This window comes from Artemia sp. Qi Xiang Cuo, chromosome 15, assembly GCF_049724085.1.
Source record: "Artemia sp. Qi Xiang Cuo chromosome 15, ASM4972408v1, whole genome shotgun sequence".
NCBI classification, from domain to species: Eukaryota; Metazoa; Arthropoda; class Branchiopoda; order Anostraca; family Artemiidae; genus Artemia; species Artemia sp. Qi Xiang Cuo.
Window position 1 is genome coordinate 4,073,176 of NC_142808.1, and position 23,303 is coordinate 4,096,478.

The following is a 23,303-nucleotide window of genomic DNA, read 5'->3' on the forward strand; positions in this document are numbered from 1 at the left end:
GTTAGAGTTCTAGTTTATTTTAGTTTTTAGTTCTAGATTAGTTTCCATATAGTTATTAGTTATAAGTTTTAAATTAGAGACTTTGAATAGAGTTTTAGCTTAGTTTATTTTTAGTTAAGGGTTAATAGTTTTTTAGATGGTAGTCTTAGCTTAGAGTTTTTGTTATAGTTATAGTTGATTTTATTGTTATTTAAGAGTTTGGTGTTTTACATTAGAGTATTAGTTTAGAGTTTCAGTTAGAGCTATAGTTGAGTATATTTTCAGTTGAGAGTTTATAGTTTTTAGATTAGAGTCTTGGATTATAGTTGTTGTTAGAGTTCTAGTTTATTTTAGTTTTAGTTAAGAGTTTAGAGATTTTAGCTTATAGTCTTAGCTTAGATTTTTTTATGAAATTTTAGTTTAGATTAGTTTTCGTAAAGATTTTAGTGTGTTAGCTTAGATTCTTTTCATATAATTTTTGCTAGACAGTAAATGTATTTTAGTAATATTTAGGAGTTTAGATTCTTAGCTTAGAGTCTAAGACTAGAGTCTTCGTTAGATTACTAGTTTAGTTTAGATATATTTAAGAATTTGGAGTTTTACCTTAGAGACTTAGCTTAGAGTTTTAGTTTAGTTTAGTTTTAGTTAAGAGTTTGGAGTTTTTAGCTTAGAGTCTTAGCTTAGAGTTTTTTTTATAGTTTTACTTTCGTTTAGTTGTAGCTAAGAGTTTGATGTTTTAACTTAGAGTCATAGCTAATACATTTATTTAGATTTCTAGTTTATTTTAATTTAAGTTATTAGTTTAGAATTTTATCTTCGAGTCATATCTTAGAGTTTATGTTAAAGTTCTTCTGTAGTTTAGATATAGTTAAGAGTTTGGAGTTTTACCTTTGAGATATAGCTTAGACAATTAGTTAGGGTTCTAGTTTAGTTTAGTTTTAGTTATGAGTTTAGAATTTTAGTTGGTTTTCACTTCAAAGTGTTTTTGTTAGTGTTCTAGTTTTGTAGTTCGGGAGCCTAGTGTTTAGAGTTTTTTGACTAGATGATTTAATGGGTTTTTGTCGAAGTGCTAGTTCAGTTGGGTTAATTATAAGATTTTAGTGTTTTAGCTTAGAGTCTTAGATTAGAGGTTTTGTTAAAGATGAAGGTCCTATTATTAATAGAGAAGAGTTTAGAGTTTTATATTATAGTATTATATTAGAGTTTTTGATAGGGTTGAAGTTTAGTTTAGTAATAGTTAAGAGTTTAGAGTTTTATCTTAGAGTCTTAGCTTAGAGTTTTAGTTTAGTTTAGTTTTAGTTAATAGTTTAGAATTTTTTAGCATAGAGTCTTAGCTTAAAGTTTTTGTTAGAGTTCTAGTTTAGTTTAGTTTTAGTTTAGAGTTTAGAGTTTTTTTTAGCATTTAGTCTGATCATAGAGTTTTAGTTAAGTTAAATTTTATTTAATAGTTTAGAGTTATACAATATAGTCTTATCTTAGTGCTTTTGTATAGTTATATTTTAGTTTAGTTTTAGTTAAAAGTTTAGAGTTTTTAGCTTAGAGTCTTATTTTATAGTTTTTTTTTGCTGTTCTTTTTTATTTCATAGTTTTATCTTATACTTTGAGTTTTAATTATATTTATAGTTTAGTTTAGTTTTAGTTAAGAGTTTAGAAGTTTATCTTAGAGTATTAGCTTAGAGTTTTTGTTAGAGTTCTAGTTTATTTTAGTTTTTGTTAAGAGTTTAGAGTTCTAGCTTAGAAACTTAGCTTAGATTTTTTGTTAGATTACTAGATAAGTTTAGGTATAGCTAATAGTTTTGAATGTTACCTTATAGAATTATCTTAGAATTTTAGTTAAGTTTAGTTTTACTTAAGAGTATAGAATTTTAGCTTAGAGTCTCAGCATAGAGTTTTTGTTAGAGTTCTAGTTTAGTTTAGTTTTAGTTAAGAGTTTAGTGTTTTTAGCTTAGAGTCTTAGTTTAGAGTTTTTGTTGAAGTTCTAGTTTAGTTTAGTTTTAGTTTAGAGTTTTAGGTTAGACTTAGAGTTTTAATTAGAGTTCTAGTTTAGTTTAGTTTTAGTTAAGAGTTTAGAGTTTTTATCTTATATTCTTAGCTTAGTTTTATTGAGAGTTCTAGTTTAATTTAGTGTTAATTGAGTTTAGAGTTTTAAAACATAGTCTTAGCTTAGAGTTTTATTTAGAGTTAAAGTTTAGTTGAGTTGAAGTAAAGAATTTGTATTTTTATATTAGATTCTTAGCTTATAGTTGTACTTAAAGTTATGTCCCTTTTAAGATTTAGTTAGTATTTTCTGGTTTTTAGCTTAGTCTTAGTTCACAGTTTTTGTTAGAGTTATAGTTTAGCTTAGTTTTACTTAAGAGTTTAGAGTTTTACCTGAGAGTCTAAGCTTATAGTTTTTGTTACAGTTCTAGTTTAGTTTAATTTTAGTTAAGAATTTGATATTTAACATTTGAGTTTCAGTTATAGTTCTAGTTTAGTTTAATTTTAGTTAAAAATTTAGTGTTTTACCTTAGTGTCTTAGCATAGAGTTTTAGTTAGAGTTCTAGTTTAGTTTAGTTTTATTTAAGAGTTTAGAATTTTATCTTAGAGTCTTAGATTAGAGTTTTTTTTATATTTATAGTTTAGTTTAATGTTATTTCATAATTTTATTTTTTAAATTTTAGTTTCATTTAGATTTATTTTTTAGTTTACTTTTATTTAAGTGTTTTGTTTTTTAACTTAGAGTCTTAGCTTATAGTTTTTTTTAGAGTTCTCGTTTATTTTAGTTTTTTTCAAGAGTTTAGAATTGTAGCTTAGATTCTTATTTTAGAGTTTTTGTGAGAGTTCTAGTTTATTATAATTTTAATTAAGAGTTTAGAGTTTTTGTATTATAGTACTTAGCTTAGAGTTTTTTTTGTATCTCTAGTTTAGTTTAGTTAATATTTTAGAGTTTTAGATTAGATTATTAGCTTGGAATTCTAGTTAGAGTTCAAGTTTATATAAGTTATAGTTAAGAGCTTAGATTTATTATCTTAGAGTATTAGTTTAGAATTTTTGTTGGAGTTTTAGTTTAGTTTACTTAAGTGTTTATAGATTTATAATATAACATTAGCTTAGAGTTTTTGTTGAATGTTTAGTTTAGTTTAATTTTATTTAAAAGTTTGGGGTGTTTTAGCTTATAGTATTAGCTTAGAGTTTTTTTTAAAGTTGTAGTTTAGTTTAGTTTTAGTTAAGAGTCTGGTGATTTACCTTAGAGTTATAGCTTATAGTTTTAGTTAGTGTTCTAGTTTAGTTTTGTTTAATAGTTTAGAGTTTTTTCTTAGAGTCTGAGCTTAGAGTTTTTTCTAGATTTCTAGTTTAGCTTAGTTTTAGTTAAGAGTTTTGAGTATTTAGAATAGAGTCTTAGCTTATAGGTTTTTTTGAATATATAGTTTAGTTTATGTTTATTTAATATATTAGAGTTTTAGATTATATTCATATAGTAGAGTTTTTGTTATTTTTAGTTTTGTTTAGTTTTAGTTAAGAGTTTTGTGATATGACTTAAATTCCTAGATTATAGTTCTATTTATGGTTTAAGTTTAGTTTATCTTATTTATATTTAATAGTTTATATTCTCATCTTCTATTCGTATAGTATATTTTTATTTATATTTACTTATTAGTTTATTTTTACTTAAGAATTATAGCTTATAGTCTTAGCCTAAAGTCTTAGCTTAGGGATTTAATTAGAGTTGAAGTTTATTTCAAGCTAGTAAAACCACAGAATTATACAATAATGCATAGAAATGCCCAAATTGAAGGTTAAATTAGGTTAGGTTAGGTTAGAGTTTAGGTTTCCCAACGTTTAATTTAGATTAGATTAGGTTAGCTTATCATAAGCGCTCATGATAAGCCAAGACTCTTAACTAAGCTAAGACTCTATGGTAAACTCTAAACTCTTAACTAAAACTAAACTAAACTAGAACTCTAACTGAAACTCAAAGGTAAAAAATCAAACTCTTAACTAAAATTAAACTAAACTAGAACTCTAACAAAAAAAACAACTCTAAACTCTTAACTAAAACTAAACTAAACTTCAACTCTAACAAAAACTCTAAGCTAAGACTCTAAGCTAAAACTCTAAACTAAAACTAAACTATATTAGAACTTCAACATAAACTCTAAGCTAAGACTCTAAGTTAAAAACACTAAACTCTTAACTAAGACTAAAATAAAGTAGAACTCTAACAAAAACTCTAAGCTGAGACTCTAAGCTAAAACTCTAAACTCTTAAGTAAAACTAAACTAAACTAGAACTCTAAGCTAAGACTATAATTTAAAACAACAAAATATTAAATAAAAATAAACTAACCTATAGATATAACTGGGACTATAATTTGGCACATCAATCAAATAAATAACGTTAAGCTAAAATAGAACTCTAACAAACATCTAGTGGAAAAGACTCCAAAGTAAAATTCTAAGAAACTATATATGGCTTAACTCAACTGAAAATATTATTAAAACTCTAAGCTATGACTCTAAGCTAAAACTTTAAACTCTTAACTTTAACTAAACTAAACTTCAACTCTAACTAAAACTCTAAGATAAGACTCTAAAGTAAAACTCTAAACTCTTAACTAAAACTAAACTAAACAAGAACTCTAACAAAAACTCTGAGCTAAGACTCTAAGCTAAAACTCGAAACTCTTAACTAAAACTTAACCAAACTACAACTTTAAGTAAAATTATATGCTGTGACTCTAAGATAAAACTCTAAGTTCTGAATTGTAACAAAACTAAACTAAACTAGAACTCTTAATAAAACTCTAATCTAATAATCTTATCTAAAATCTCTAAACTCTTAATTAAAACTAAAGTAAACTAGAAATCTAACAAAAACTCTAAGCTAACACTCTAAGCTAAATAAAACTCTAAACTTTTAGCTAAAACTAAACCAAACTAAAACTTTAAGATAATACTCGAAGCTAAAAACTCTAAACTCTTAACTAAAAGTAAACTAAACTATAACTCTAACTGAAACTCAAATGTAAAACATCAAATTCTTAACTAAAATTAAACTAAACTTCAACTCTAAAAAAAACTCTAAGCTAAGACTCTAAGCTAAAACTCGAAACTATTAACTAAAACTTAACCAAACTACAACTTTAAGTAAAATTATAATCTATGACTCTAAGATAAAACTCTAAATTCTGAACTGTAATTAAAATAAACTAAACGAGAATTATTAATAAAACTCTAAGCTACGACTCTAAGCTAAGAACTCTAAACTATTAACTAAAACTAGTCTTAACTATAACTATAGCAAAAACTCTAAGAAAAGACTCTAATATACAAAAAACTCTAAACTTTTAAGTAAAACTAAACCAAACTAAAAATTTAAGATAAGACTATAAGCTAAAAACTCTTAACTAAAACTAAACTAAACTAGAACTCTAACAAAACTCTAAGCTAAGAGTCTGAGCTAAAAAAACACTCTAAACTTTTAACTAAAACTAAACCAAACTAAAACTCTTAGCTAAGTCTCTAAGGTAAAACCTCAAACTCTTACCTATAACTAAGTTGTGGGTGAAAACGATGGGTACTTCAATTTGTAAAATGGGTTTAGGACGGTCACTAAGAAAAGAGGTTGTTCTGAAATGGCTTTTGAAATGTATTGCTTGGTGTTGGGCATTCAAAAAGCTGTAAAGTAAATTAGTGGGTGAAAAGGATTGGAACTTTAACTTGTAAAATGGGTTTAGGATGGACATTATGAAAAGAACTTGTTCTGAAATGCCCTTTGAAAAGTATTGCTTGGTGCTGGAGCATTCAAAAAGCTGTAAAGTAAAGTTGGGGTGTAAAGGATGGGTACTTCAATTTGTAAATTGGGTTTAGGACGGACACTAAGAAAAGAACTTGTTCTGAAATGGCTTTGAGAAGTATTGCTTGGTGTTGGAGCATTCAAAAATCAGTATAGTTAAGTTGTGGGTGAAAGGGATTGGTACTTCAACTTGTAAAATGGGTTTAGTATGGACATTAAGAAAATAACTTGTTCTGAAAAGATATAATAAAGCCATAAAAAGTATTAAAAATGGGAGCTCAAGGGCCTTTGGGGCGCTGGGGGTCCTGTGGGGGTCAGCGGGGGGCCCTTTTGGGCAGGATGGCCCTTTGGGAGCCCTGTGGACCTTTGGGGACTGGGGGAGGGCCTTTGGGGGTCCGGGGAGGGCCTTTGGGGGTCTGGGGAGGGCCTTTGGGGGTCTGGGGGGCACTTGAGGGCCGATTGGTCCTTTGGGAGCCCGGTGGACCTTTGGGGACCGGGGGAGGGCCTTTGGGGGTCCGGGGGCCCTTTGGGAGCCCGGTGGTCTTTTGGGAGCTCGGTGGGCTTTGGGGGGCCCGGGGTGGGCCTTTGGGGGTCTGGGGATGGCCTTTGGGGGTCTGGGGACTCTTTGGGAGCTTGGGGGACCTTTGAGTACCGGGGGCTTCCTTCGGGGTTGGGGTAGGGGGATTGGAACCCTTTAGGGTTGGGGTAGGGGGATCGCAACCCTTTGGGGTTGGGGTAGGGGACCTCACGACGCTGTTAAAATACAACTTGTGTATTATAACGACCACATAGTTTCACCCTCAAATCCTCTTCTAAAATCATCTTTTAAATCATCTTTTAAAATGTCTCTAACTGTTTTGCCGAAATAATTCTATAAAATGACTGAAAGGGTTTCTTCCAAATAATTCCTAAACGTAATTTCAGCGTGTTCCTTTTGTTTCACATCCTTGCGCTGACACAGTTCAAATTACTAAGAAACCTGATTCCCGCGCTAAAACAATTCATCGCTAAGATCTAAACATTCGCTTGGAGACAGTTCTCTTTAGAAACAACAAATTAATTCCCTTTCGTGTCAAATCAATTCTCTTTAAAAACAACAAATTAATTACCCTTTCATGTCAATCAATCAATCATGACATCATCTGTAATGTGTGATCTAAACTTTGCCTCGGAAACATTCATTTTGGAAATACATCAAAGACATAAATTAACTTGACATCATCTGTCAGACATTAATTAACCTTGCCCGGAAACAATTTGATTAATGACTCAATAATCCATGAAAGTGAGAAAGTTCCTGTTTTTCATTCTCACTGACAAAAACCATAAACCAGACATAAATGTGAGAAAGTTCCTTTTTTTCATTCTCACTGACAAAAACCATAAAAACATCCATGAATGTGACAAAATTCATGTTTTTCAAATGAGAAAAATACTGTTTTTTCATTCTCACTGACAAAATCCATAAACCACGTGGTTCTATGCCCATATATGGTGTGGTGATCGGACCTCCTGAGGCATCTCTACTATTAAGTCATCGTAAAAGACATATTTATTAGATTTTCGACTATGCTGAACAAAATGGCTATCTCGAAATTTTAATTGGGTGACTTTGAGAAAAAAATGAGCGTGGGAGGGGGCCTAGTTGCCCTCCATTTTTTTGTTCACTTAAAAAGGGCACTAGAACTTTTAGTTTCCCTTCCAATAATCCCTCTCACGATATTCTAGGACCATTGGGTCAATACGATTACCCCTGGGAAAAAAATAAATAAAAAAATAAACACGCATCCGTGATCTGTCTTCTGGCAAAAAATGCAAAATTCCACATTTTTTTATATAGGAGCTTAAAACCTCTACACTAGGGTTCTCTGATACGCTGAATATGATGGTGTGAATTTCATAAAGTTTCTATAACTTTTAGGGGGCCTTTCCCCCTTTTTTCGAAAATCAGCCAAATTTTCTCAGGCGCGTAACTTTTGATGGGTGAGATTAAACTTGATGGAATTTATACATTTGAAATTAGAATTAAAATCTGATTCTTTTGATGTATCTATTGGTACCAAAATTCTGTGCTTTAGAGTTTCGGTTACCATTGAGCCGGGTCGCTCCTTACTTACAGTTCGTTACCACGAACTGTTTGATTAATTTCCAGAAAGCGTTCGAACTAATTGACCAAAATATGAACGTAAACAAACTGCTATCGGAGTTTCGAGTGAGTCATTTTTTAGTTAAAATTGTTGCCTCCTTTTTATTAAATCGTTCTCAAGGGCTTAAATATAAAAAAGGTTATTCTGATCCCCTTCCTATCTTTTGTGGGGTCCCCTCAAAAACCTTGCTGGATCCCATGATATTCCTTATAATGGTTAATAGCCTCATGACTGACCAAACAGAGCAATTGAAGTTTGTGGACGAACTGTCTGCACTTGAAGTTTGTCGACGAAATAATTAATGCTCTACTATCACATTACTTGACGATGTCACACAGGAAGCTTCTTTGACGATGATGAAAGTTAACGCTAATAAATCTTCAGTTATGACAGTTAGTATTTTTAAATCACCCTCTTCTTTCAAAAACACCATTCCTCAAAAAATCTCTATCAAATGCATTAAATTACTTGGGGTGACAATTACTGTTGACTTTAAGTAAGATACCATATTCCAAACATCCTCAAACAAGCTTCCCCTTCAGGTCTCCTTCTAAAACTTTTGATAAAATTCTCCCCCCCCCCCCAACTAAACTACTACTACTACTACTACTACTACTACTACTACTACTAATAACAACTCACCGCAGCATCAAGCCGCCTGAGGTCCACAGAGCTACGCACGCTCCTCCTCCATCCCAATCTATTTAAAGACTCAGGTTTTACACCCTCCCACGAAGTTTCCATTTTCTTTAGATCTTTCCTTATGACGTCCTCCCACCCCAGACGAGGCCGACCTGCTTTCTGTTTAGCCTTTGGACGGTCGGCCAAAAAAAAAACAATCTTCGGCAATCTGTCATCCTTCATCGGCACAACGTGCCCTAGCCACCTCAACCTTTCTTTCATTATAGCCCTAGAGAGCGGTATTGAACCACATTTTTCATACAGCCTATTGTTTAAAATACGGTCATTCAGCCGGGTACCCAGAACAATCCTTAAGCAATTTCTCTGGAAAATTTCTAACAAATTTTCATGCGCTTTTCTAAGCGCCCATGCTTCAGAGCCATTTTTGACTACTGTCATCACTGTAGCTTCTAATATTCTAATCTTGTTCTCTCCAACCTTGTTGCTCTTTGATTCGGCCAATAATGGAGTTTGCTTGTTCAATGTAGCATTTTGGTCTTTCTTCAGAACATGTTTATGATTGAAAATGTCCGAAAACGAGCACTTAGAATCATAAATGGCGAAGGGAAGATTCTATATCATTATCTATTAGGTGAGTTGAAGCTCACCACGTTGGAATAGAGAAGGAACCTCCTGTGTCTTCGTTCCGGTACCAAGACTTTCTCTCTTTCCCGATTACTTTTCATCATCCGCGTGCCCAACCTACCATCCCGTAACAGACCATCCCGCATAAAATCCCAAAAAGTCCCCGAACTGACTCCCATCCCCGCTAAACATGAAAGATAGCGGAAGAGTTTTGCTCCAAGTATTTTTTGAATTGTATAATAGCCAGGAAAGCTAGTCATTAATTTAATTGTTTTCCATTTATTTTTTATTTTTTACGTTTTAACTAAGATTGGAGTCACCTTGTTTAATTATATATTTTTTACAACTGATTATATTTGACGTGAAGGTCAAATTCTTTCGATATGATATATATATATATATATATATATATATATATATATATATATATATATATATATATATATATATATATATATATATATATATATATATATATATATATATATATATATATATATATATATATATATATATATATATATATATATATATATATATATATATATATATATATATATATATATTTTTATATATATATATATATATATATATATATATATATATATATATATATATATATATATATATATATATATATAGTACCGCGAGTCCTGCGGCTTCGTCTTAGTGATTCAGGAGTCATTCTTAATGAATCGGAACAAAATTTGAACACCTTTTAATCTTATTTCTAAATTCCTCGGATAAAGACTTTGCCAATCTGAAACTGGGGGTTTAAAGAAAACACGTCTCCTTCTTCTTAATCATGTTATCTATTTAAAAGTGGCAAACAAGGTGAAACTAAATAGTCGCTATTTTACTTTCTTCACTTTCCAGTAGTTTTGGGATATAGACATTATAGTGTTTAATTCGGAATAAATCGGAAGTATCAGCCAATTTGTTTTTTTCAAATATCTGGGTTTGAAACTCTTCTTGTCTTCTTAGGAAAAAGTCAACCCTGGTGGATCCTTGACAATTTAGAACTGATACCTAGCCTTATAGATACAGAAACTTATTCAAATAATGAGACAATCAATGAACTGTGGAGAGAAGTTGTAAGGGGGACTCAACTCTCAAATGGAATACTCAAAGTTGGAGATCTAGAAGAAGGTATGTTTTTAAGTAAGATCTACAATTTAAATTCGTAATACTTTTTTTTGTCAAGATTGTTAAGCTAAATGTTAATTATTTCTTTAAAAATAGTTAGATAATGTGTAAACTTAATTTTGTCGCAGCCTTAGCATAGAACTGTATACATTGCCTCCTAATATTACTAATATTTACCAGCAGGAAAGTTTCAATAAAAAAAAATTCAAGCGAGAAATTTTGTATTCTTGACTATAAGGACACTCCAGTCAGTTGTACCAAATCACCAAAACTTAAAAAGGGGGAGAACTTTTTCGTTTTTTTTTTATGAAGTTCCAAAAATCATTTCAAAGTCTTGGGGCAGGGCATTTTGAATCTTTTAAACTTTTTTGTACTTAAAATACAAAATAAGTAGTTTTCAGAATCGAGAAGGCAGTGACACCGTTTCCCTTACATCTCTATTTCTATTTGGCCTCCAAATGGAGATCTCCATTTGATCTCCCATTTGCAGCCCTATTTGGTGCCTCCGGCTTCAGTAGATTCTTCACAGAAATTCAGTAAAATATGTGCTAATCAAAGACAAAGAAATTTTATTTTTAGCAAAGTAAAACAAAATCAAGACCTAGAACTACTCAAAAGATTAAAACAATTGAAGCTCCGTTTCAATTCTTTATTTTTGTGAACAGCATGTGTAATGCTTGTCAATTAGAATGATTTATTTGGCCCAGACTACCTATAATACAAAACACAAAATAAGAATGAAAAGCAAAGTAAGCAAAGCAAAGCACATGACACTTGCATTAATATCATTAGTACTTGCAAGGGAGGTAAGCACATCACACCATAAAAATGCTGCATCTCTCTTCTTGTCACTGAAAAACTAACAAAAGTCTTTCTTACTTTCGCATCTCCTCTTAAATATCTTTTTTTTCTTTTTTTCATTTACATTTTTTATTTATCTAAGTTTTTTACCTCATCTACATTTTCTTGTCATTTACATTTTTTTTTCAATTTTTTTTTTTTTTAATCACTCATACAGCCTGTAGGCTACAGGTTCAGTTTTAGATGTTTCCTTACAAGTCGGCCGTACCTCGTGCGGGCTGTCGTTGAGGTCTCGCTAGCTTGTTGAGATGGCATTGCAGTGGTACTCTGGCGGGGGCTAGGGGTTTGATTCCTATCCTGGATTGGCAACGGGGACATAGAATGACCCGCCTGTGATGGAGAGGGTGGGGACTTGGTAGTCATATCTGGAATTATGGCCTCGTGAAACCCTTCGCGGACCAAACTCGTGTCTTTCAGGCTTTTGTGTGGGCAAGGTGATAGGTGTTTGCGGTTCCTTCACAGAATCGCACGTTCATTTGTCTGCACTTGGAACGATCGCGGCTGTTTGACATGAGTAAGCACAAGGGCTGGTTTAAACGGTCCGGCTGTTATTTTCTGAATGTGGATCGCCTCGCAACGGTTAAGCTGCTTTAAAGCCTTTGCTGATTTGTCATGTTGAATTTTCTGGCGTTTCTGCATTTCAGTTGTTTGCTGGGTGAAATGTCCAGTCGGGACGACCTTTTTCTTTAAGTCATGTGTGTTGCATGGTAGCATGAATCTTAGTTGGCGGGACATAAGAAGCTGAGTAGGAGATGCAAATCCATCGGCTTGTGTATTCCGGTATTCAAGTAGACCTAGGAAGGGGTCTTCTCTGTTTTCCGTTGCCTTGGTCGTGAGATTTCTTATAACCTGCACAGCCTCGGCTAGTCCGTTGGATTTGGTTTACCCGGGGCTGGATGTGATCAGTGATATACTCCAGGATTTGTCAAAGCTGAGGAATTTTCTGGAGGTAAATGGAGGCCTAATGTCAGAAATTTTCTGCGATGGTATGCCATGTCGGGCAAAGGGGGTCTTAAATTCGTCATGACTGCGTTGGACAATGTCGTAGTATGTCTGTCGACGTATAAGAAACGGCTGTGATAGTCAACGGTTGCTAGGAAGTAGGAGCCATTCCATTCAAACAGATCTGTAGCTATCTTTTGCCAAGGGAGTGTTTCTATGCTGTGGTTGATCATTGATTCCTTCAAGCTGTTTGGCATGTGCTTGGTGCATGTTTTCCATTTTACTATGTACCGTTCAATGTCTGTGCTGAGGCCTGGCCAGCACACTAGCATCCTTGCTCGCTGTTTGGTTTTCTCGGTTCCAAGGTGGCGTGTATGTAACTGCTGGAGTCTGGCTAACTGTAGGAACTTGGGAATGATGAGTATTTCTTCCTTCAGAAGAATGCCTGGGTGAAGGACAATTTGTGTTGGACGTTCCAGTTGGTTAGGATGGTGGTTGGGCAGTCTTTTCTAATACTCAGCCAATCCTCTTGAATCATTTTTGACTAGGGTCCTCAAGGTTTCATCTTGCACCGTTTCCGTCCGTATCTGCTCAAGCTTCGGATCAATGGCTAATGGGTTTTGTACTACATGGTGTACATAGATATCCAGATCTTATTCTAGTTTTGGATCTGTATCGCTAAGATGGAGGCGTGATGGAGTGTCAGCAACTGGGATTTCAGATCCTGGTCAGAACCTCAGACTCAGGTCTTAAGGCTGGAGCTGAAGCATTAACAGTTGCACTCGTGGCGGTGCTTTGTGAATCGGATTTGCTGAAACGGTTTTGAGTGGGCAGTGGTCAGTCGTGACATCAACATGGCGACCATATACATAATGGTGGAAATGTTTACAGCTGTACACAATGGCGTATAGCTCTTTTTCGAGTTGTGAATTCTTCTGCTGCGTCTTAATGTGCGATCTCGACGCATATGCTGTGGCATGCCCTTCCGAAACAAGCTGGGCACCACGTCCATGGCTAGAGGCGTTAACAATGAGTTTAACATTCTTGCTCTGATGGTTGAAAAAAAGGGTGTTGGACACAATAGAGCTTTTCTGGTCTACGAGTGTTTGCTTATGTTCTTCAGACCAGATGATTGGTTCTACTTTGGTTAGGTCACGGAGTGGTTCATTTTCTGTGGATAGACTTGGTGCAGTTGATCATTTATAGGAGGGTTAGGAGTTCTTTTCGGCATGATGGGTTTGGCATTTGGTTTATGGTGCGAATCTTTATGGGATCTGGTTGCATCCCCCTGGAGCTGATTATGTGTCCAAAATAGCTGACCCTGGATCCCGAGAACTGACACTTATCTTCATTGAAATGGATTTCCTTAGCTAGGGCGCTTTTTTGTATCTCTGCTAGGCGTTCATCGTGCTCTTCTTGCGTCGTGCCATACACGATCATCTCATCAATGATGATGAAGACGCCTTCCAGGCCTTCAAAGGCATCTTCCATCCTCCTCTGAAATTCATCTTGCGCTGAGATGATTCCGAATGGCGTTCACTTGAACCGGTATCTCCCGTATATCGTGCTTGAAGGTCATAAGGTAAGATGAATCTTCGGATTGCGGGATTAACCAGTAACCGGAACGGGCATCAAATTTTGTAGATAATGTTGCTCCGTATAGCTTGGAGGTGACGTTGTCTACAGTAGTTATGGGATAGTGGGGCTGCTTGATGGACTAGTTGAGGTCTACTGGGTCTATGCACAGTCTTATGGACCCATCTTCTTTCTCCACCATAACCATCGAGTTTACCCACTTTGTTGGAGTAACAACCTTTTTATGATCCCTAGGTCTTCTAGGTGGCTGAGTTCTTGCTTGATTTTATTTCGCATGGCTGCAGGTACTCACCTAGCTGGGTAGACAGTTGAGGTGGCATTGTCCTTCAGGTATATGCTGCATTCTCCGTCTAATTTCCCGATTTCTTTACACACCTCTTTGTGCTTTTCTTTCAAGAATGGTGCCCTTGAAGATGCTGAGGCTATGTTTAGGACCAGCTTAATCAGGTTCTAGTTGATGCTTGAACAGTACCCTATGATAGGGGAAGCGGATGTCTCTATTACATAAAACTGTTGGCTGCTGCTGGTGTTACCTTTTTAGCTGCATGATAACTCGCAGACTCACGAAACGGGGATCTTTGCTCCACAGTAGCTGGTAAGGTGCTGGCTTGTGGGTTTCTTGGTCGGCTTCGGGATAATGAGATCGAATTACTTCTTTGGAATGATATTAACCTGGGCTCCTGTGTCGATTTTGATTTGGACAGGAACGATTTTGATTTATCACTGCTTCGTCTTTGTTTTCGCTTTGTTTGATGGAATACAGGAAAACGGTTTTATCACCAAGGTCACCTTCAGCAGTTTCTTCTTCCACTGTGTTTACTGCCTTGCTTCGACAAACTCGTGCAAAATAGTTGAGCTTTTTCCATATGGAGCATGACTTGCCCTTTGCTGGGCAGTCATGGGAGAGGGTAATAAGTTCCACCACAGAAATAGCATGGTCTGCTCTTTGAACTGCTTGCTTCCTGCTTATTTCGACTGCTGTTCCGGTTTGGGTAACGTGCTTTGGCATCCATCCCTTGTTTTATATGGATGGACTTAGTCCCAAGGAATGTTTTAAGCTGTGCACATAATGGTTGCTTTTTGTAGCGTAAGTTCATCACCTTCAGCACCGAGTTTCTCGCGCACGTTTTGGCTTAGTATTCCACACACTATTCGATCATGGACCATTTCGTTTGGGTCAGAGTAGGAACATGGTTTCACCAATGTCTTGATATCAGTTATATATTTATCTGCACTCTCTCCCTCGGTTTGGTCAGGTATCGTTTGAAAAATGTATTCTTCTGTGGTGACGCTTACGTCTTAAATTTATCAACGTATCGTTCAATTTTGTTTCGTTCCTTGGTTGCGATGGTGATTTCGCGTCCTTTCGATCCAGCCCAGATAAGTAGGTAGGCACAGAGAGCTTTCTCTGGTTTCTCTGCCAGTGGGCCTGCAGACATCAGTTGGGCATGCTCTTGGAAACGGTCCCATTCTTCTGCTAGGGAGCTGGCTTCCCAGTTGATGAATGGCTGTAGGATATCCATAAGATCTCACTTCTGTCACTTCTGTCATGTAAGGCTTGTCAATTAGAATGATTTATTTAACCCAGGCTACCTATAATACAAAATACACAATAAGCAAGCAAAGCAAAGCACATAACACTTGCATTAACAGCATTAGTACTTGTTAGGGCGGAAAGGATATCACACCATAAGAATGCTGCAACATGCATTATTCTTTAAAGGAGCTAAAATTTCAGTGGAATAAAAATTTGATATTTTCCAAGCTTTCAAATAATCGTAGTTTTATCCCAATTTCAAATCATGAAAATATGCCAAAATTTGTTGAGATAATTATGCAGCTGAAGTTATTGCAGCAAGAATCGCTGCCGACCACTTCTTTCCTCTATTTAGAGAAATACTTTTGTTTTTGGTATTTTAATTGAAAAACGGTTTCTTGATATTTTCAATGCAAAATTAGGAAACACAGTAACAAACTGACCTCCCACCTCTGAAAAATTTGGTTTACTCCATCCTTTCAAGGAATTAACAATACTGTCTAGCTTCCTTATGAGAGGCATTGCTACATAAGTAAGGAGCCAGGTTTTTTTATTGGTCTTTTTATGCAAAAGGGGTGGTCATAATAACTTTGGTGGAGGGTTATTTGATTGAAATTTGAAATTTCTACCGCTCCTTTTAACATTCAAAAGTGATTGGAGGGTAACCAGCCCCACTCCCGATCCCATTTTTGCTACTTGAACCAATAGTTTGTTCTGGCCTCTCTCACGACGGGGCAAAGTCTTGCATCCAGAATAGATGGAATCATGGAAGAGCTGCTGAAGACATCCCTTAGAGCTTGCATAACTGTTTGGACTACCCTCTTAGTGGTCGTCTTGAATAACGAAACAGTCCAAAAGATTGGACCATGAGCATACTGGTCAAACTCTTCAAAAAGGGCGATGCAATAATCTGTGACAACTTGAGTCATCAACTTTGTACCTTGAAGGTGTTACTCTCATTATATTTCATTCATATTATTTTATTTTCATTCTTATACTAATAGTTGAAGAGTCAAGGGAATGGGACAAAAAAAAAAAACATACATGCTTCATTGATTTTGAAGAGGTATTCGATTCCGTTGATAGAAATATTTTATGGAAGAATATAAATTTATCAACATTATCATTTTATTTATAACCCATCACAAAAATCTGGGTAGAGCCAGAAAAAGACAGAGTAAAAAAAAAAAGAAACGAAACAAAACACACACAACTACAAAAAAGGGATAAAAAGAAATTACCAAAAATTTGAAGACTTCTGGGATTCAGTAGAGAAATCATAAATGCGATTCTCAATAACCCCAGCAGGGTTTACAAAATGATACTTTCTTTGCAGAAAAGAGTTACTTGCCCAAGTTGGAAACTCCATCAAATACTTTGCAAATTTAAAATAAAGGCGATAAACTTGCTTTCTCTTACCACAATTAAAAAAAGACCAAACAGGAGCAAGGGCAAGTAATTGAGGAACTGTTAGGCTGTTATATAGCTGAGAACGGTGAGCTCTGCTCACATACGACACGTTTGAAGCCAGAGATGCATACGCAGGCCGGATCTTACTAGCATAGTTTTCAATTGCCAGGTTTACAGTTTCTTTCAGGTTTACTCCAATAGACATGTAAAACTGCTAGCTAAAGGAACCTCAGAGCCGGATAGACTTATTGAATTTCTATTCTTTTTATAGTTGAATGGTAAAAAAACGTTTTATCGGTACTAAAGCTCAAACCAATGTGTTCGTACTCATCTTGGAGAAGCTCAAAAGTTGAAGAACATCCTTGAAAAGTGCCAGAAAAGTTCAGTAAGTGATCCGTAAACGTAACTAACTTAAGATCAACTCTAAGTGAAGATCAATGTGCAGTTCAACTTATCATGAGCACGGGTAACACAATTATTAAACAAAACTGGAGAAGTCAGAGCTCCTGGGCGTCCACCTTTCTAAAGTGGAAATAGTTGACTACCATCTTTAATTCCAGTCTTCAGATTTCTATACATGTATCTTAAACAAGTAATTATCGCAGCATCGGTACCTTTCAAATGGGCCTAAAGCAAAACCTGCGAAAATATACAAGAGTCGAAAGCTCTTGCAACATCGAGTGCACACAAGACTAAGAAATCACCTCTTTCTCCACTATCTTTCAACACATTTATAAGCAGAAAGAGAGCGTGCTCTTTACCTAAGTCTCACTGGTACCCAAACTGACGAGGAGGGGCGGAAAAATTTTCTTCAATGTCTTTTTATCAAAAATGACTCAAAGAGCTTGAAATTAGTACATGAAACGGTAATGGGGTCATAAGAACTGCACAGAGAAGCGTCTTTTTGCCTTTTTTAAGGATGGGAGGTATTTTCCGACACAAAATTGCAAAGGGACTATACCACAGACAAGGATTATCTGAAACAGTAGTGCTAAATGTTCCTCTACTAAAGAGCCTGAAACTTGCAGGTACCTACCTGAAATAGAATAAACACCAGACGAAGATTTTTTCTTTAATTTCGGAATTAAATAGTGAACAGCACTTGGCGGCACAAACAGGAAAGATTTCGTCTTATTTGAAAGAAGAAGGTCAAGCTGTTTTTCAAAAACTCCTCCATGCTTTGGTTGGGAGTACTGAACTCCCTCACGAAATATTCAACCCAATTCTTTTCAGCCAGACTAGCACTTTGGGCTTTAGTAGGCTTGCTAAGCTTCCAGAGTTTGGAGGGGTCTTCAGCAATACGGATTATATTTTTTTGGATCAGCGTTGACTTACGGTTTTTCAGTTTCTTGTTAAATTTCCAGTTCATACGTAGCATCAAGTCATTTACTAAGCCATCTCTCGGACAGCCACAGTCGTTCCAAACAGGAAGCCATAGCTTTTCCGAATTATAAGTATTCACTGTATCTCTGTTTTTTTTTTACCAATCTTCTAGCTGAGACTTTTTACGAACACGTCGAAGAGGAACGACGCTTGTTTCAGCACATTTCAACGAGTGATTAATTTGTGCCAAGTAGGAAGTGAGCTCAATTGATATGTTCTTTTCACTTTGTGGCAGCACAGCACTATTGCATAAAATACTGAAAGGTACTTTGATTTTGCTCATCATCTCGTCACAGACTTTACTGAAAGACTTACTCGACACATTTTTCCAATCTCGGTAGGAAAACCAATTTGATTCTTTATTTTGAGCCATAGGCGGGGAGGAGTAAATGCCAGTAGAGATAGGAAGGTGGTCAGAATAGAATCCTTCTTTTAAAACTTTGACCTCGTGACAGCCGAATGAAGCAACAACACGGTCTAAGTTAGAAGTTGAGGAAAGCGGCCTAATGTATGAAAAGTTGTCACTTAGGTCATACACAATAGTCAGGAGGAACACAGCCCCGAAAGATTTGTGATTGGGGAGACATTTTGTTAGTTATATCTGCATTAAAATCTCCGCTGATGATACCAGTTTAGAGGCAACTGTTTTAAGAAACCTGCCTAGAAGCTTTCAGGCAGACGCAAACCGTGAATCAGACTGTTCGTTTTTGTAATTTGTAGGCAGATAAACATAATTACTAAATGATTTTCAAGCATAGCGGCAATAAAGTAATCAGTCTCTGCTAATGCCTTGCAAGGGAATCGGGAAAGGATATCAAGACAGCCAGATGGTCTGCCTCTCGATCCCACAATTGCACTAAGAAAGAGGAGATTAAAATTAAAAAATAGTGGTTATAGGCTTTGGCGGTCTTCCGAGAAGAAATGCTCCTGAATCAGTACTAAGTCATGAGAAGGCAATGTCTGTGAAAAATTGGGAATCGATTGGTAACTTTTCCATTAATGTTCCATGACAAAATACGGCATCTGAATCTTATTTTAAACTAAATTTACCTTTCAGCAGAGCCTATGCAACAGAGGGCATTTGTAACTGTAACATGGATGTTTGTCTTATTTACAAGTTTCAAGTTCAATATGGGTTTTAATTAAAAAAAATATATATACAAAAATACACTTAACTCAGTTCCTTGTGCATTGATGCACGTTTGGGCCCGTAATAATTGCACACTCTAAATACAGCGTGGCCTCCTGTCCTCTCCAAATTCCACCCCGAACCGCCATCAAATAACAATAAATTTAACACAACTTCTCCTCCGCTCACACCTCTTGAAGTATCAAACTGATATATGATAATTAATAATAATATCGAAAAATTCTAAACATAATAATAATAAAATAAATCTAGTAAATAAATATTTAATCTTTTAGATATTTTTTCACATTCTTTTTAAAGGAGCCGAGAGACCTATATGACTTCAGCTCTTGCGGAAGTGCATTCCACTCTCTAGCACACGCAATTCTAGGAGAAAATTCCGACCTAGCTGTCTGTGTCGGGGGTATGTAAATGTCTGATGAAGATCGTGTATTTAAACTATGGATTTGTGATGCTAGTGTGAATAAGCCTTTAAATGGCGATGGGAGCGTTCCTGAAAAATATTTAAAACAAAAAACAGTGCAAGATAGTCTGTAAAGTGATGCCATTGATAGTCTGTTCGGTGCTGGGCCAAAAATTTGAAGTGCTTTATTGTGAACTGAGTTTAGTCTTTGTAAATGTGTCTTGAAATTAGATTGCCAAAATGTAGAACAATATTGAATGTGAAGCTTGATAACTGCATTGTAAATCAGGATCAGTATTTTTTTAGGGATATGGTGACTGAGATTTCTCAAGATTCCAAGGTTCCTTGAAAGCTTCGTCTCAACACTTGCTATGTGGTGTCTGAACGAGAGGTTTTCGTCAATTAAAACCCCTAGGTAACGAACGTGTTCTTTTTCTGGTCTCTTGATAAGTCCACGAGAGGTTTCAATACCAATCACATCAGTAGCCAGCGAATCTATACGTGAAAAAAATAAAACACTCGATTTTTCAATGTTGATGACTAGACGATTTGCGTCCATCCACAGGTACGTTTCTTCAAGAATGTCTTGTGGCTTCGTTTTGAGAGACTTGATGTTCCATTCTGAGCTTGCCATAAGTGAATCATCCGCAAATGCCGTTAGTTCGTCCTCGGCTTCTACTATAGACGCCGGCGTCGTTTGTGGATGACATAGTTTGCAGCAATAAGGGCCATGACTTGCAGGAGTCAGTACTTGCTGAAGATCATTTACGTGAACAATAAACAATACCGGTCTCAATTTAGAGGCCTGTGGTATCCCGCAGTTAACTACGACATCATTTTTATGGTCATTTCCTGTGTACATTCGACGATTTTCCAGGTAAGACTTAAACCAATCTAGGACTTGGCCACGAACTCCAATATGATCCAGCTTTCCTAGTAATATTTCGTGGTGCATGCTATCAAACGCTTTCTTAATATCTAGAAGCACAGCTGCAGGGAAAGCACCCGAATCTAGGATTCTTTGTACGAATAAACTTAGTGAAGTAAGGGCGTCTTCAGTTGAATGGCCAGCCCTAAACCCGAATTGGCGGCTGTTAAAAAAGCCTTTGGCCTCTAAATATTGGTAAAGCTGGTTTTTCATTGGCGTTTCAAAGACTTTCGAGAAAACTGATAAGATTGAGATTGGTCTATAATTTGCTGTGTTTGTGTGACTTCCATCTTTGTGAAGAGGTATTATCTTTGCTTTTTTAACATTTCAGGAAAGACCCCTTTATCTAATGAAAGATTTACAAGGTAAGTTAGCAGCTCAGCAATGGTCGTCACTACTGCTTTAAGTGCCTTTGTGTGGACCAGGTCGAAACCTGAAGCAGAAGAGCCCTTCAAATTTTTTTCGAGTAATTTGAGCTCACCTGGTGTTACGTGACTCACTGCCATTGATTTCATACACTTCGGGCCAAGGTATTCTTTGTATGATTTAGATGGTATCCCTACGGAATTTGCTGTGGTATCGCCGATATTTACGAAAAATGTACTCAGTGATGCGGCAACCTGTGTAGGTTCGGTAATTTCTTCATCATTCACGACCAATTTCGCTGGTAATGTGGAAGAGTTAGTGGTTGGCCGTAGTACCGAGTTGATAATTTGCCAAACTTTTTGACCATCCTTCCCGCTTTCCGTCAGCTTTTGCTGCAGGTAGCCACGCTTTGCTCCTCGTAACACAGTCCGAACGACTTTCCTGTATTGCTCATACTCCTCTATCCGCGCTAAGCTCGGAAAGCGTCTATACTCTCCCCAAAGGTGGTTTTTCTTATTCACATAGGCCAGAAGACCATCCGTCATCCAGGGGCTAATTGGCTGGTCTTTTTTTTCGTTTATTAGTTCTCGGGTTTCCCACGCAACATCTACTGTATACATCCAAGAACGTCGAGTGAAATGACCCAAATGCTTGGTTTACATCTTGAATCTCCATTATGTTATCCCAGTTTAATTGCTCTAGCTCCTGTTCTAAATTCTTCAAATTTTCTTCTGTTAAACATATAATTGGTAACACAGGGATGATTCGGGACCTTATCTCAGCTGGTTCTGAAAGGGTGAGTGTTGCATGAATGTGGACGTTGTCTGATGTGTCACTGACGAGGACTGCCACCGACTCTAGGAGCAAGGAGCTGAATATGTTGTCGATAAGTGAATGCGTACTCTCAGTAACCTGTGTCGGAATCGTAACAGCAGGATATAGGCCTGAACCTGCCATATTATTTAGCAAATATGTTGCTTCGGCCGTTAGCGGAATACTGAGGTTAATATTAAAATCTCTCATGAGAATAAGCTCATTTTTTTGACACTCTGCTAGCTCCAGAACTTGAGCCATATGTTCCATAAACTGAGACGTTGACCCTGACGGAGAACGATAAATTTCACCCACAATAACTTTTTTATTTGGGGACCACCATACTTCTAGGAACAACGACTCGAAAATTCCTTCAATACTTCGTGTAAGGTCTTGCCTAATTTGAAGCGTGTGTGTGTCGCGGATATAAATTGCTATACCACCCCTTTTCATCTGTTTTCTGTTGAGAAAATGGCTAGTGTAACCTGGAATATCCAAAAAGCTTTCATATACGTACAAAGAGCACATTTTGTTGGTTTCTGGCAAGGGGCTGTTTTAGAACTTCCGTGACCTTTTTCTCCACAGACGGAACAACAAATTTCGTTTATACATGTACGTGAAGTATGTCCGTATGATTGGCACTTATAGCATCGAAGGGGTAGAAACAAAAACTCTTGAATGGGGATTCGTTCGAAACCGATCACTAATTGGAACTTCATTGTTTGTAACAAATCCTCTTTTTTTTCAAATTTCAGCCTGAAAGATCTGGTAGAGCCACTTTGCTTTGCTTTACTACAATTTGGCACAAGAGACTTGACGTCATCAGAGGTCAGATCGTTTGGGACACGTTTAATTATTCCAAAGTGAGAAGGACTTTTAACCTTAGCGCTAATGGTGCTTTAAGAACTACGAAGCAAATTCTCTATTGCATGAGCATCATATTTGGATGCATTGGTAATGTTCCAGTCACCTCAGGTGCACTTTAGCTCAACAATTTTTGAACTAACGTCACCACATGCTTGTTCTAGGAATTCCTTTCTTGATTCCGGGTTGGCTAGGTTACTTGTTACATTTTTGACAATCACGGCATAAGATGGTTTGGAGACAAATTCAGAGAGGATTTCAGCAGTTACATGTTTACTTTTCTTGCGTGTAACAATCAATTTTACGTTACCGTAATCTTGCGTGTAACAATCAATGAACCTTTGCCTGGGATCGAGGGGAATTCTTCTGGCTCAAAACTAAGGAAAGTAGGAAGAGTAACCTTATCGTCATCACAAGTCTGTAACAGTGTTACCATTTCCAAAACATTGCAACTCATAGCAACCTTTGTGGATATTCGAGCAAGACAGTTCGCTTCAGTCCAGAAGATCTCTTTTGCTTTCATAATGTCTTTTTTTTCGAAAAACTTGGCTGCTGTCTTCGTAACTTCATCATGGCTTTTTACTATCGCAGCGTAATTGCCTATAAATATCGAATAGTCCTAATTATAATCTCACTGCTGGATCTTGACCTATATCATATAGGTCATTGCTATGAAAATATCAATCAGAAAATCCAAAGTCCCGAGGGAATTATCACTCAAGTTGCAAAGCTTATTC

General features: G+C 36.0%; 1 protein-coding gene across 1 annotated transcript in view; it reads left to right on the forward strand.

The window, feature by feature from the left end:
- LOC148943246 (reelin-like) overlaps window positions 1–23,303 on the forward strand; it is a 292,228-nt gene that overhangs the window by 72,628 nt on the left and 196,297 nt on the right. The window contains exon 8 of the mRNA XM_089101783.1: window positions 10,152–10,316. Coding sequence (XP_088957909.1) covers window positions 10,152–10,316 — 165 coding nt within the window. The remainder of the gene's footprint in view (window positions 1–10,151; window positions 10,317–23,303) is intronic.